This window comes from Protomyctophum bolini (assembly GCF_963924005.1).
Source record: "Protomyctophum bolini genome assembly, chromosome: 15".
NCBI classification, from domain to species: Eukaryota; Metazoa; Chordata; class Actinopteri; order Myctophiformes; family Myctophidae; genus Protomyctophum; species Protomyctophum bolini.
The window spans coordinates 8,319,270-8,332,391 of record NC_137876.1 but is presented as its reverse complement, the minus strand read 5'-3'; the positions used below and the strand labels follow the sequence as shown (position 1 = coordinate 8,332,391).

The window sequence follows — 13,122 nt, the reverse complement described above, 5'->3', positions numbered from 1 at the left end:
CAACTTTTTGGGGGGGTTTTTTGGCTCCCCTACGTGTCTTCTATCCTCACAAATATCCAATTTTGAACAATCAGACATTCTCATCATATTTGGGTTTTTATAAACAGTGGTCAGGCCAAATGATTTGGTGCTACTCGTGATGTCATACTGTAGTTATCTCCCAATTTTACATTTTGTCTTTGGAGACTGTCTGAGGGGAGGTGGGCCTTATTACAATAGGCCCTGTTTGTTTCAGGGGAGGGGAGGGTGTCTTGTGTGTAGTGTCTGTCGGAACATGGCGACTCCCATGGACACCATCACAACAGATCTAAAGTCGGCCAGATTCATGTCTCCTTTCCTTCTGCATACTAAGAACAAACAAGAAAACGATCACGGATTGTATCGTCCCTCTGCGAACTATTTTTTGATAATGATGATCATCGGTCAGATGAAACAATGCAAATACGCACTTGTGTTACTGGAGGGGCACAGCAACACCACCGTCCCTCGGCAAACTCAGTTGGAACGATACACAGTGACAGACACGTACATAGATGGATAAATAATGATGCGTCTTTGCATCGTTTCATCTGCCCGTCTGGCGTATGCCCCATCCGTCACCATCATCATCATTGTTGTATTATAGTGTTCTGATACTTGGTACTGTGTTCGGATACTCGGTACTGATACGTGCAATGTACTTGTATGTATGGTGTACTGCCTGCCGTAATGGTAACATAAGAGTGGAGCTGTGTTAGCTGAAGGCCGCTGCGCTGGCAGGCAATGATTGTGATGTCTAGTCTGTGACGTCATTAGGACATGAAGTATCCGAGATATATATGCTGCTGTAAGTGGAATAAACCTTGTGAACGTTTTGATGTGACCAAGTCTCGTGTCATGTTAATCTTCTCCCGGGCCGGCCTGTCTGTCTGTCCGCCGCCGAACCATGGAAATGCCAGCCGGGTCGTCACACACCAGAACCAGACGAGGGTCCAATACGTAGAATACAGTATAACATAACAGTTGGTGTCAGAAACGGGACAGATAAGAGGTGAGTCACTTCATATTTTACTCTTCATTAGAGAAAAGTGTCTCTCCTCTTACCTGGTAATATATAGGTTATGATGCAGGGTTTACCTTAGTTAAACCTTGTCTTTTTTTTAGTTCCCACAAGATTACATGCTTCCAAATTTCAAATATAGGCCTGGTAATTTAACATTTAAGTGACTTATACAGTTTTTGTTTTTTTTTGTGACGTGACAGAGTTCAGAGATAAGACTGTTTGGGTTCAAGCAGCAATATGGTTAGAGTCCATATATAAGCCTAATGAGGTTCATTAGCAAAAGACTGCGTAGAGTTAGATACGCGCAGCAATATGGTTAGAGTCCATATTCAGCCTGACGTTTGGTACGCCAGCAGGGTTTATTACACTCTCCTTGTAGTAGGTCAGTGGTCCTAGTGCATGCCCACATGCTAGGATTAACAAAGCCGGACGAATGCTTCCGTCCGCACAACAGCTGTCAGTATACGCTGCAGACTGTTGTTTTTATAAATCTGTTAGATGTTGTCTAACAGGGTACGTCTGTGATATAAGCGTACTAAGCCTGTGGTGTGTTTCCCACAGCAAACTTTAGTTACACTCTGGTCATAGTCAAAAGTCACTGCTAGAGCCAGCTACCAATTTCAAGGTAGCAGAGATAAGGGCTGGTGTGTGAACAGACATCGTTGTGCATTCCATGTGGTTGTCAATTCTTTTGTGTTTTGTGTTTTGTGTCTTGTCGCAAATGGACAGTCAAAGTTAAGATACCCCCAGAAAGAGGGGTGGACATGTGCAAGTAAAGTGACGTTGTGTTTCCCTGTCACGCTTTAAGAATACACAGTAGTTGCTACATTCATCCAAATATCCCAAGGAAATGGGCATATAAGAGTGGTTTAACGTGTTATCCCTGGGGTTTTCATATAACACTGGCATGCTGCTGAGCTACACTCTGTGTATTGAGTTGAATGTTAAGCGATTACAAAGTTAAAACAACCCCTAACCTAAGGGGGCTGATGGATTGAATAAGTGAAATATTAATCAGTATTCAGTGAGACAATGAGTAGTTTCTGTTTCATTTCACTTAAATGAGTGTGCAAAATAGCCAATCTACAAGATGTAAATAGCGAAAATCTGTGTGGGAAGAAAGATCAGAAATATAGTAATCTAATGTTTGATTAGTGTAAAGTGTCTATTTAGCCTGCCCTGGGAGCTGGAAAAGTCAGTACACCAAACGTACTCGAAAGAAAAGGAAGGCCTTAAAGTAAGGACCAGAAGCGCATAGAAAGTTCTGCGAAAGCTGTAAGCGTTTTTGGTTGGTAGAGCCCGTTAGAGACGAGTATTCATCTTTTCTGATCAACGGGCCATACTCTCGCGACGGGAGAGCGCAGAGGCTTGTGTAACCATGGCAACTTGGTGATTTCTTTCACCAGCACACTGGCCTTATCAGAAGAGGAGAAGCTATCTCTTTTCTCACTGGGCCAAGGGAGGAAAGCCGAAAGAGCAGTGTTGTGAACTTGTTTATAAACCTCCCCCACAGCAGTCAGCTAGTAAGAATCACTCCCTCACGAATCCAAGGTAATAGCAACAGGACGGGAGAGCGCAGAGGCTTGCGTAACCATAGCAATTTGGTGACCTGGCACCAGGGCACTGTGGCCATAAGAGAGCTGTTGGTCTTATCTGTGGAATGCGTGGGGAGTACAAGTACTCTGATGGGGTGTGAGTGAGCATATGTGTGTGCGTTTTTCTTCTCTGTTCCCCTGTCTGTCGGGGTTGTGATTTGGCTAGTGACAGGGGAGAGTGGGGGGGGGCGCGCGTGCGTGATTTCACCCCTGTGTGCGTATGGGAAAGCGTGAAGAAATGACTGGTACAAGAGGGAAAGTTTGATCTTCCTGTATATTTTTCTGTCTGCGAAGCTGTATGATACGAGGTTGTCTGAGCGTTGGTGTTTCTCACACACAGCAAAAGAGTCCCTTCACGGAGTGTGTTATCTCTTATCTCATTAAGCCAAGGTCATATACATGTAGGCTCAGACAATAATAGACCCTTCATTATGCCAAGTTAGGAGACTGAATGGAATTCAGTCAAGATATTAAATGGGACAGAATAAAACACATTATAGCCATAAAACATGAATAAGGTGACAGTATTAATGATCCCGCCTTAAATGTATAGGGCTGAGATGCGTAGGCACGTGTATTGTGACATGACAGGAATGTTATTCAGGAAAAATAACATATATTGGCATTAGGCCAAAGAACAGAAGTGGAGGAGACATCATCCACTGGACATTAGTGTAAGTAAACAAATAAAAGAAGCTAAAGGAATAAAGATAATGCCACGACATTTAGGATCTAAATGTAATATTCCCAAGAGCACTAAATATACCTGCAGTAAAAGTAAATAAAGGACCGAAGGTGTAGTTCTTGTGACTTGACAGAGTTTGGAAAGACTGCGTTGTGTTTCACGCAGCAATATGGTATTAGTCCATATTTAGTCTGGCGTTTGGTATACCAGCAGAACAGATTCATTCTGTATTCATAGTAATCTGTTAGATGTTTCTAACGGGGTACGTCTGTGATACGGAGATATCACAGCGTACTAAGCCTGTGGTATTCTTCCCACAGCATACATTTTGTGTGGTTCCACTCTGATCATTTGTATTAAAAAGTCACTGTAGATAGAACATTAAGGTACCCAACTGAAGTGTTCAGTTTGAGAACTAAAAAGTGCAGTTCTAGAAGCTCGTAAAGGCCTGTAGGGCCTCATTTCACTGTCGGAAAAAATAACAGATCTACAAGCTCGATAATGGCCGTAGAGCCTCGTTCACTAAGTGTCATAGCTCAAAATTGGCCAGCTTAAGTACATTTATTTCAAGTTTAAGTAATATGTATCAAGAAATGTAAGCTAATACAGGAAGGAAAATTAGTCATTATTCCGTTATAATGCAGTAATTGGTGGAGTTCCAATCAAAATACAATCATTAGACAGCTTTTTAGGTTGCACCAAATTCATGATCCCAAATTTTGTGTCCCATATGGAGGGGAGGTGTGTGGAATATGAATCAGACAGGCCTGAAGCATATAAGTCCATAATGAAATGACTCAGGTACGACAGGATATATTTTAAGGAGTCAGCCTGGGAGGCCAGGTCAGATTCAAGATGTGTCAGCCTGAGGTCAGTTCATATGCTAGTGCAGTCAAAGCACTCCATGTGTGTACATTTCTCATACAACTACACACACAGACACACTAAAAGGAAGTGGAAAGTTTGTCGACATTTATGTTCAAAAACATTTTAGTAAAACTGCCACATTCAAATATATATATATATATATATACCCAGTGTATTAAAAATATTTATAATTCCCATTTTTTGTCACATCTAAAAAGCTGAATCGTCATCTGCCCACCCAGCCAGCACCCACCCAGCCGAAGGGGGGGTGAACTTCAACCAGAAAGACAATTAGGGAGGGGGATTGGGCTCCCCTGAACCTAGTTGTCAACAGGGGACGGTGGAATCGTGAGGTTCCGAGGGCACGTTAAAGATTTTCTATAGTGCTGGGGAGAGCTACTGAAGGCCTCCGTGTCTGATGAAGGGTGAGTACACCCTACCGTGGTATCCTCTAGTCAGCGCACTCGTCGGCAGTAACTCGCAGGCGATGCGTGGTACGTGGGCGACAGCCCACACCTAGCAGAGGGTTCGTACGAGACGGCCTCTGTGAATAGGCAAGGCCAGTGAAAACGGTCAAAGTTCGAATAACCCATAGCTACGTGGGCTTCGGATCAGACCGTCGGGTTCCTCCTGGGTTTCTAACCGTCACTACGGGATCAAGGAGCTCGCTATCGACTGCGTCTCTGGCCGGTGGGGTCACAATGGAATTAAGTCCAAGCCAGTTGCTTGAAAGATAGAACTGGTGGCTTCCGTGCTCCGCTCAATGTACAGTCAAGCCGTTGTTAGCCGAAAGCGAATGAGTTAGTAGGCGAGCAGCGCTCTTTGTGATCGGCTGCCTTTGAAAAGAAGGGGCCGGGAAGCAAGGAGGCTTGAGTTCTCTGTCCAGGGTTGCCTGGGGGGAGACCTCAAGGCGGAAAGGGGTCCAGCCCTGGACAGCGCCCTTCATCAGGGAAGTCCGAAGGACCTAAGTGACAATGACTTTTTGTCCTAAGAGTGGATGCCGAAAGACATTTTGTGGAGTTTTACCACTGCACAACGCAGTCAGTGGAGCCACCCTTCATTGATTAAAAAGGGAACATTCACTGACGGTGACGGAGACGCAACGCTGACCAGTGGAGCCCCGGCGTTACGGTCTATAGCCCATGGAAGAGTGATGTGTTGCTGCCATGAAGTCTCACTTCCCCCCCGTGCCGTTGATCTTTTTCCACCCCGCAGAGCCAGGAACACATCTTTTCATTGAGTCACAACTCGCTCAGATCTCGCTTTCACTTTTCACATCTAAGTACTATGTCAACTACGAAATTCGGGCTTTCATTTGGTATAGATCGTGCGTGCGTGTAGGCTGGCCAATATTAAATATTTTAAAAACCGTTTTAAAATGCATGTTAGTGCCTTTAAAAAACAATATAGTACATCTTCAGTGGTTGTTGGTGGTGTCCCTATACTGAGAAATGATTGTAGACCAGATTGTAGATCAGGTAGGGCAGTGGTTCTCAACCTTTTCAGGCCGCGACCCCCCAAAATAATCGGATTTGAACTGGGGATGAAAATAGCAGATATACAAGCTCACAGTGCCTAGCACGCCTAACACGGCTATTTAAAAAAATAAATCTTATATTATTTGACAATTTGGCCAACGTTTGACCAGTTTTTATAGTATAGTTTGTTGATTACTTTTGATGCCCTAATGGTATATTTAAATATAGTAGTAGTAGTAGTATATTAAAATCCTAATTCTAAAGTCCTTAAATTGTCACTTCACTGTCATCTGGGGACCACCATCATGTGCACAGGTCGAGAACCACTGAGGTATGACACCTTACACTCCTACCCGACACCTGACACACATAGCACTGCCTGAAGGTCACAAGGGCAATACCTATCTACCCTAGCCAAACAGGGATTCCCTCCTGGAAGAAATGTAGTCTCCCACGCTCGGGAGACCTGGGGTCAAATACTGGGCACGATAACAACAAAAAAAGTACAAACTGCAGCTTAACTTCAGCTCAGTCAGTGTTTATAATGTACCAATGTTAGGCATCTAAATTGTATCAAATGGGCCCCAAAAATGTCACACGCTCTGTTACAAATGGATAAATTAACACAGCTGATAGATAGATATTCTTTTTTTTTTTTCGGTCGAGGAATAACAAGATACAAAAGGGGAAAAAATGCATAGGAGGAAGATGTTTAACCCATTTTGGGCGGGAACCCCTTTTGGTGTGAGCATTATGTTATGCTTTAGCTATTGAAAAATAGCAGATCTACAAGCTCATAGCGAGCTTGTAGGTCTGCTATTTTTGAAAAATGACTGACGACTGACATAGAAACATAGCTTTTTCAGAAAACTCAAAATGGGTTAAAGGAGATGCTTGTGATGCATCATGTGATGCTGGCGTCAGAGAGGAAATGACCACTAACGAGCCACATGGCACAGAAAAGCCCTCGGGGACACACAGGAGAGAGGAAAACCCCCATGCAGAGACCCTTTGGTCGTAAGGTCAGACGTTATTGACACAGGAGAGAGGAAAACCCCCATGCAGAGACCCTTTGGTCCTAAGGTCAGACGTTATTAAATCAGTCCTTTGCTGCTGAGAATCCACTTTTCCGTTTTATGTTTTCCTGTCATAAATAAGCTGAGAACTGAGCTTTCTCCTCCGATCGCATGATGACGCAAGGATGAAGCAGGCTATTTACAGTATTTTGTCACTGTCAAACTGTCGCTGGTGTCTTAAAGTAAAATGAGACTTCGGTAGAGGTTTGGATTGTGTAGCTATGACGTAACTCCAAATATTGGCGAGATATCTCCAATGGCTGCTCTGTTGATTTAAAAACAAAGAATATTCTGCCAATATGCAACAGTACAAAATCTGGCAGCGTTTTTTGGTTCTAACCGGTTATCATACTATTTATTATACTATATTTGAAGGACTGGATCCATTTCTGATCTTCTTCCTAATTCAAATAGCGAAATCTACGTTAAGTTGACACTTATATATTTGAACTACCCCCGCCAAAAGAAACAGAAAAGCTGTGTCAGGTTAACCCGTTAAAACTGGGAAAGCATCTGTGTCATTTTAGATTTTATTTTTGTATTTCAGAAAACTCTTACGATTTATAACAGCGTTTTTGAGTTTTTAATATAGCAGATGTACAAGCTCACAGCAAACTTGTACATCTGTTGTTTTTGAAGATAATGTTTTTGGTTCTCGAGTTACGTGCAATCGTGCATTACAACCGTACACACACAGACACGCACGCACGCACGCACGCACGCACGCACGCACTCACGCACGCACACACTCACGCACGCACGCACGCACGCACGCACGCACGCAGAGACGTGGCGCATTTATAGTAGGATATAACCTCAGATGACATTCCAAAGCCCTCACAGTGATACCCGTTACTGGGCGGCAGTGGCACAGAGGGTAGAGCGGCCACTTGGGAAACGGAAGGTTCCTGGATGGACCCCCTGGCTCATCCTTAGTTACTTAAAGTGACCTTGAGCAAGACATGAACCTCAAACTGCTCCTGGTGAGCAGGTGTTGATTGTTTCCTCTGTCATCAGTGAATGAGAGTGTGAAGGGTAAAGTGCTTTATATAAATGCACCATTTACTAAAGGGTGACTCATTCCTTGTTATTACATATTACTATCACTAAAGCAATGTCAAATAATAATAGATTTGATCTGTAGTAAAAATAGTCATGATAAAAAAGCAAAATATATAGAAGTAGTTCTAATTTGTTTTATAATAATTGTATTATTGTCCACAATGTTGATAAAAATAACTATTCTGCCTGCATAAAGTGCTACAGTTTGACACATAACTGCTCAGTGATCAACTGTATGGTAATTTAGATCAGTTCACATTACTATATGTATGTGTATGTGTATAAAATACACATACATATGTGTGTGTGTGTGTGTGTGCGTGTGTGCGTGCGTGCGTGCGTGCGTGCGTGCGTGCAAATCTTACTTTGGCCATCGTGCTCCGAGTCTGACTGATGAGGCAACAAATGATCAGAGAAGTTTTCCTCCAGAAATCTGTCCAAAAGAGCATGGCTGGTACTGCAGACTGCAGGTTAGAGAGGGGGGGGGGGGGGAAGAGAGGGGGGGGGGGGGGGGTATGGAGATGGGAGGAAACCGTTAGTTGTTTCACTTATCGATGGAAAAAGAGCCTGCTATGGCTTTTTCAAGCCGCAGCACTTAGGCTAAATTAGAGGGAGCAAAGTGATTGAGGCACACAGTCAATGACAGCATGTGGTATCGCACGCTAGTTATGAGTCACGATAGACGGACACTGTACAGTAACTGTACAGTAGCTGCCCTTGAACTGTGGACTCCAATATGCATATTACATTATGTATGAGATTATTGCGGGTATATGGAGGAGCCCTTTCGGAGGAGATGGTAGAATTCTGGCTGAAAGCCTATAATTTATACTCAGAGTTGCAACGGAATTGCAATGGAGTTGCTTGCTAAAAAAATGATGGGTATTCATGCTTTAAAATCAGTTATTTTCAGCAAGCAACTCTGTCGTGCAATGTACAAACGAATAAAGTGCAGTATAAACAAAGCTCACAGTATGTACACAGACATTCAAAGTTCCTTTCTTTAGGGGAAGGAGTAGTCATCTTACAGCATCCTCGTATCCCTGAATGGACCTTGTATCTTGAGCCATTATGTTTAAAATACCACATCTCTTGAATTGTTACACAACATAGTTTACACAATACTTTAACTTGTCCTGTTCTGTATTTCCCCCGATGACTGTGACAGGCTTTTATCCGTTGGCGTGACAACACCATGCTGACTATTTGTTGCAGACAGATAGAGAGATCAGATCATCAGCCATTATCCATGGTGCATCTGTGCCATCTCCCTCATGGGTATCTGTCAGCTGGCCTTATTAGTAGCGTATTGCCCATGTAACTGGAATTATTAGAGGACCAGCTGTCCATGTTAGAATTCTGGGGTTCTTTGATTTCCTGCACTCTAATAGCCTTAGGCTTATTATCACAGTTTAGTGACCCACTTCCAAAAGGTCAGTGGAAATTAGCCAGTATGAAAAACATCAACTTGGCAAAGAGATTAATAGCAGAGGGCTGGTTTAATCCAATTTCATTTCATTATAAACAAAGTTACTGGAATCTGACCATACACAGACACACACCAAACAAAGATAAAGACAAGTTGACAGGATTGGCTTTGTTTTTTGGGGGGGTGGACATAGAACAGTTGGCCCGAGGGAGGGTGGGAGGACCCCTTCATGCTCACCAGACACAACGGCAGAGATGATGATATCACAGGGGGTCATCGTAACTTAACCCATTTTGGACTGAGGTCGATAAAAAAAAAAGCTTCAACATCCAAAATCTTTTCTGAAAAACCCATGTTTCCATGTCAGTGGTGCTCAACCTTTTTCATGTCAAGGACCCCCAGAATTATCTCTATTGGGCCATGGACCCCCATGTAGTTCCAGGGACCCCCCAGAAGCCAATATTTTAGTTAAAAATGTTCGCTCTGAAATATATATTCAAAGATTTGCACCACATTTTCACGACTTTTAAAAAATAGCAGACGTGCTGATCTGCAGATCTGCTATTTTTCAATAGCTAAAGCATGACATAATGCTTGAAACACCAAAAGGGGTTCCCGCCTAAAATGGGTTAACCCCCCGCAACAACGGCATTAGTGTTAGCTAATGCCTCTGAGGCATGTGTCACGTTGGTCACCCAGCACTAACGAGATTATTAGAAGGGACACTTTATTAAAAGCAAGACGGTGATGAAAATGGGCAGTTGTGTTGAAGAGTGACGGAGCAGCTATTCATTGGTAATAAATAGAACACACAATAGCTATGCATAGATGGCTGAATATGGAAACCGGAAAAAATACATTTTGGGACAAAACAACGAGAGCCAAGTATAGACTATTATTAGCCACGAAAGTACCCACATAAATATTTGGAAGAAGACGAAGAAAAACCCTGCTAAATGTAAATGTATCTTTAGATATTCAGAAATTTAAAGACCAAACAAAACCAGACAAAAAAGACATTCTGTACTATAATAATAATTGTAATAACTATAATAATAATAATACATTAGACTTAAATGGCACTTTTATTGGTATGCTGTTTTACAAAAACAAAACAAAAATAATGAAAACAGAGAGTAATTGATAGAGGAAGTGAGCTGACTCATCAGTCATCGGTCACTAGCCAATGCCGCATCAATGACTGAAGCCCAGCTCGCTGGCTGTGTTGGCTTTGTGCTCTGAAGACATCTTAGCTCTGAAAGCAGTCCGTGCATATCTAGAAAACTGCAGCTAAACCACGGGAGCAGTATTCTAGGCTGTGGGCCAATGCTGGCTATAGTCTCTAGAGTCTAGACGTGTCTCTTTCTCTCATCTGCCTCTCTGTTTATTCCTCCTCTAAATTACTTTTCTCCCCTGGCCTGACCTGTGATTCTCCACTCACCCATCAAATACCATCCATCACACTTTCCCTCCTTTCCCATGCATCAGCCAATCGGACTCGGCCCTTCTCGTATTCCCTGGTTACCTGTTCCCTAATCAACGCCCCTGTGTACTGTCTATAAAAGCTCTGTCCTCAGTCAGTCAGTTGGCCGCTCATCTGTTGATATAGAAGCCTGCATTACGTGTATAACGTTACTTGATTATTCCGTGTATATCCTGCCTGTAACCATGCCTTTGTGTTCCTGCATGTCAGGCCGACTGGAGCATTATACATTTATTTGGCACATCCGCTGAATTCCCGTCGACTCTGTCCTGCATTTGGGTCAATCTAAAACACCCCCGATAAGACCGACTTTAACCCATTCTGACCGGGCACCCGTTTTGGTGTTGGCATCATGTTATGCTTTAGCTATTGAAAAATAGCAGATCTACAAGCTCATAGCGCGCCACCGAGTGGCGCGCTACGAGCTTGTAGGTCTGCTATTTTTGAAAAATCGAAGAACGACTGACATTTTTCTAGAATCTGATCTCAGGTCAGAATGGATTAATCAGACCAGTGTGTGTCCCGTGGAAACCTCGTATGAATCTGATCTCAGGTCAGAATGGGTTAAGCAGAGGGATGCTGCTTAAAATGGTAAATGGTGCATTTATATAGCTCTTCACAGAGATTGTGCATTACATTCACCCATACACACACACACGCATTCACACACCGATGCCGGAGGAAACCATTAGGTGTTCACACTGAGTCTTGCTCAAGGACACTTTGACAGTAATTCTGGGGGAGCCCGGGTTCCAACTGGGAACCTTGCGGTTGCCATCCAGTTACTCTACCCCTGAGCCACTGCCGCACCCCTGATGTCTATTGGGTGTTTAAGGAATGTGATTGACTGGAGCAGCTTAGGTATAGTGGATATGTGCTGTACAGAATAATTTTGAATTTAGGCATTATTTTAGCAGACCTTACTGAGCGATATAAAAAGTGCAGAATCAAAGAATACGTTTCAGATGATTTCTTTGTCAACAACAGCAGCGGTAAAGTAGTCAAGGAGTGTTAGAACAAATATAACAATGTAACTACTAACTAGGATAACAACAAGTAAGCAACATACAGTACCTAGGATCTATGTTAATTGTCATCAATAAGTAAGTGCAGATGCAAAGACAGTAGAAGGTAAAAGCTCTCTTCCCCTTCGCTTCTCAGTCCTAAACTTTCAGGTGGTCAGGAAGTGACTCAGCTAATTCAAACATTTCCAGAAACCTTCAGGGGAGAATTGTAAGAAAACCATGATGCTAATGAAGACAGCGCGAGAATTCTTCTGAGCTTCTTTTGAGCCTTTTTATCCATAGGGAGCGAAGCTTTGTCAACCATGCAGCCTGCCTAAGAACGCTCTGATCCACTCCTAGTGCCGGTTCTTATCGTTCAGTCCACCACACATGACAGCAGAATAGACCAAAGACGGCTTTAATCTGAGACATCTGGTGACATGTCGTCAGCATCAGGTACGTACTGTATAAGGACAGACGGATGAGGACAGATGGTGGCTTAGAACATTGGAAACAATTCTCTTGGACGGCGAGAAGAGAGAATGAGCCAGAAAATCACATTCCTTTTCACAGCCAAAATACGTGGCACGCACAGTCGCGCACGCACACACGTACGCACGCACACGCACATGCAGTGACACACACAGTGACACACACACACTCAGCTATTCAAAATGTACACATAAGTACATTCCACATTCAGACAAACCTGGTGTGAGTTATCTTAAAGTTAAAGTTGTGGCGGGCATAAAGATAAAGACAAGTTGGCGGGCTGGCATAAATGCCCAAGTATGGACTGGAATGGAAATGCCAGATGTCAGCACAAATCAGCAATAATGCCTATATATGGACTGGACCTACCCGAGTCAGCACAAATCAGGTTTTCCTGTATAGGAAAGAACGTAGTCTTAAATGCTACAGGAGGTAGGTGCACATTCCTGTGCACGCTGGGGCACAGGAATTGTTATTTTAAATGATAAATAAAATCCATGTGCACGGCTGCACGCTCTCTTGTAAGGAGTTTAAACTCAGGGCCCTGAGTTTAAACTCGGTTTTTAATAACCAGTAAGAGGCCCTGAGAGTGAGAACTGAGAAGCGACCTCGCCCTTGCGTGCATGCATGCGCCTGGGTGACGGCAGACTGCTGGGAGAGCGCCGGCGCTATGGCATGCAGGTCAGATCAACATATGGAATGAATTCTGTACTGGACATATATGGAGTGTGTCTTAGTCGTCATGAAAGGGGGCGGGACTGCGACGCTCTATTTCATAGTAAATTTTAACAAGTTCACTACAAGAATAATTTCTACAATAAAGCAGTTCCTGACTGCCTGCACAAACAAGGAAGTTGCTATGCAAATGCATGAAAGGTCCCAAAAAGATGATTATTCTAATCACCGGTT

The 13,122-nt window shown here is 43.2% G+C and overlaps 1 protein-coding gene across 3 annotated transcripts in view; it reads right to left on the bottom strand.

The window, feature by feature from the left end:
• Positions 1-13,122, bottom strand: part of ltk (leukocyte receptor tyrosine kinase) — an 88,335-nt gene that overhangs the window by 57,778 nt on the left and 17,435 nt on the right. For 2 of the 3 annotated variants that reach the window (XM_080784687.1, XM_080784688.1), the window contains exon 2: positions 8,171-8,269. In XM_080784687.1, the coding sequence (XP_080640813.1) occupies positions 8,171-8,269 (99 nt within the window). Of the gene's footprint in view, positions 1-841; positions 857-8,170; positions 8,270-13,122 lie in introns of those variants that run through there. The other variant, XM_080784689.1, reaches the window with a different exon arrangement.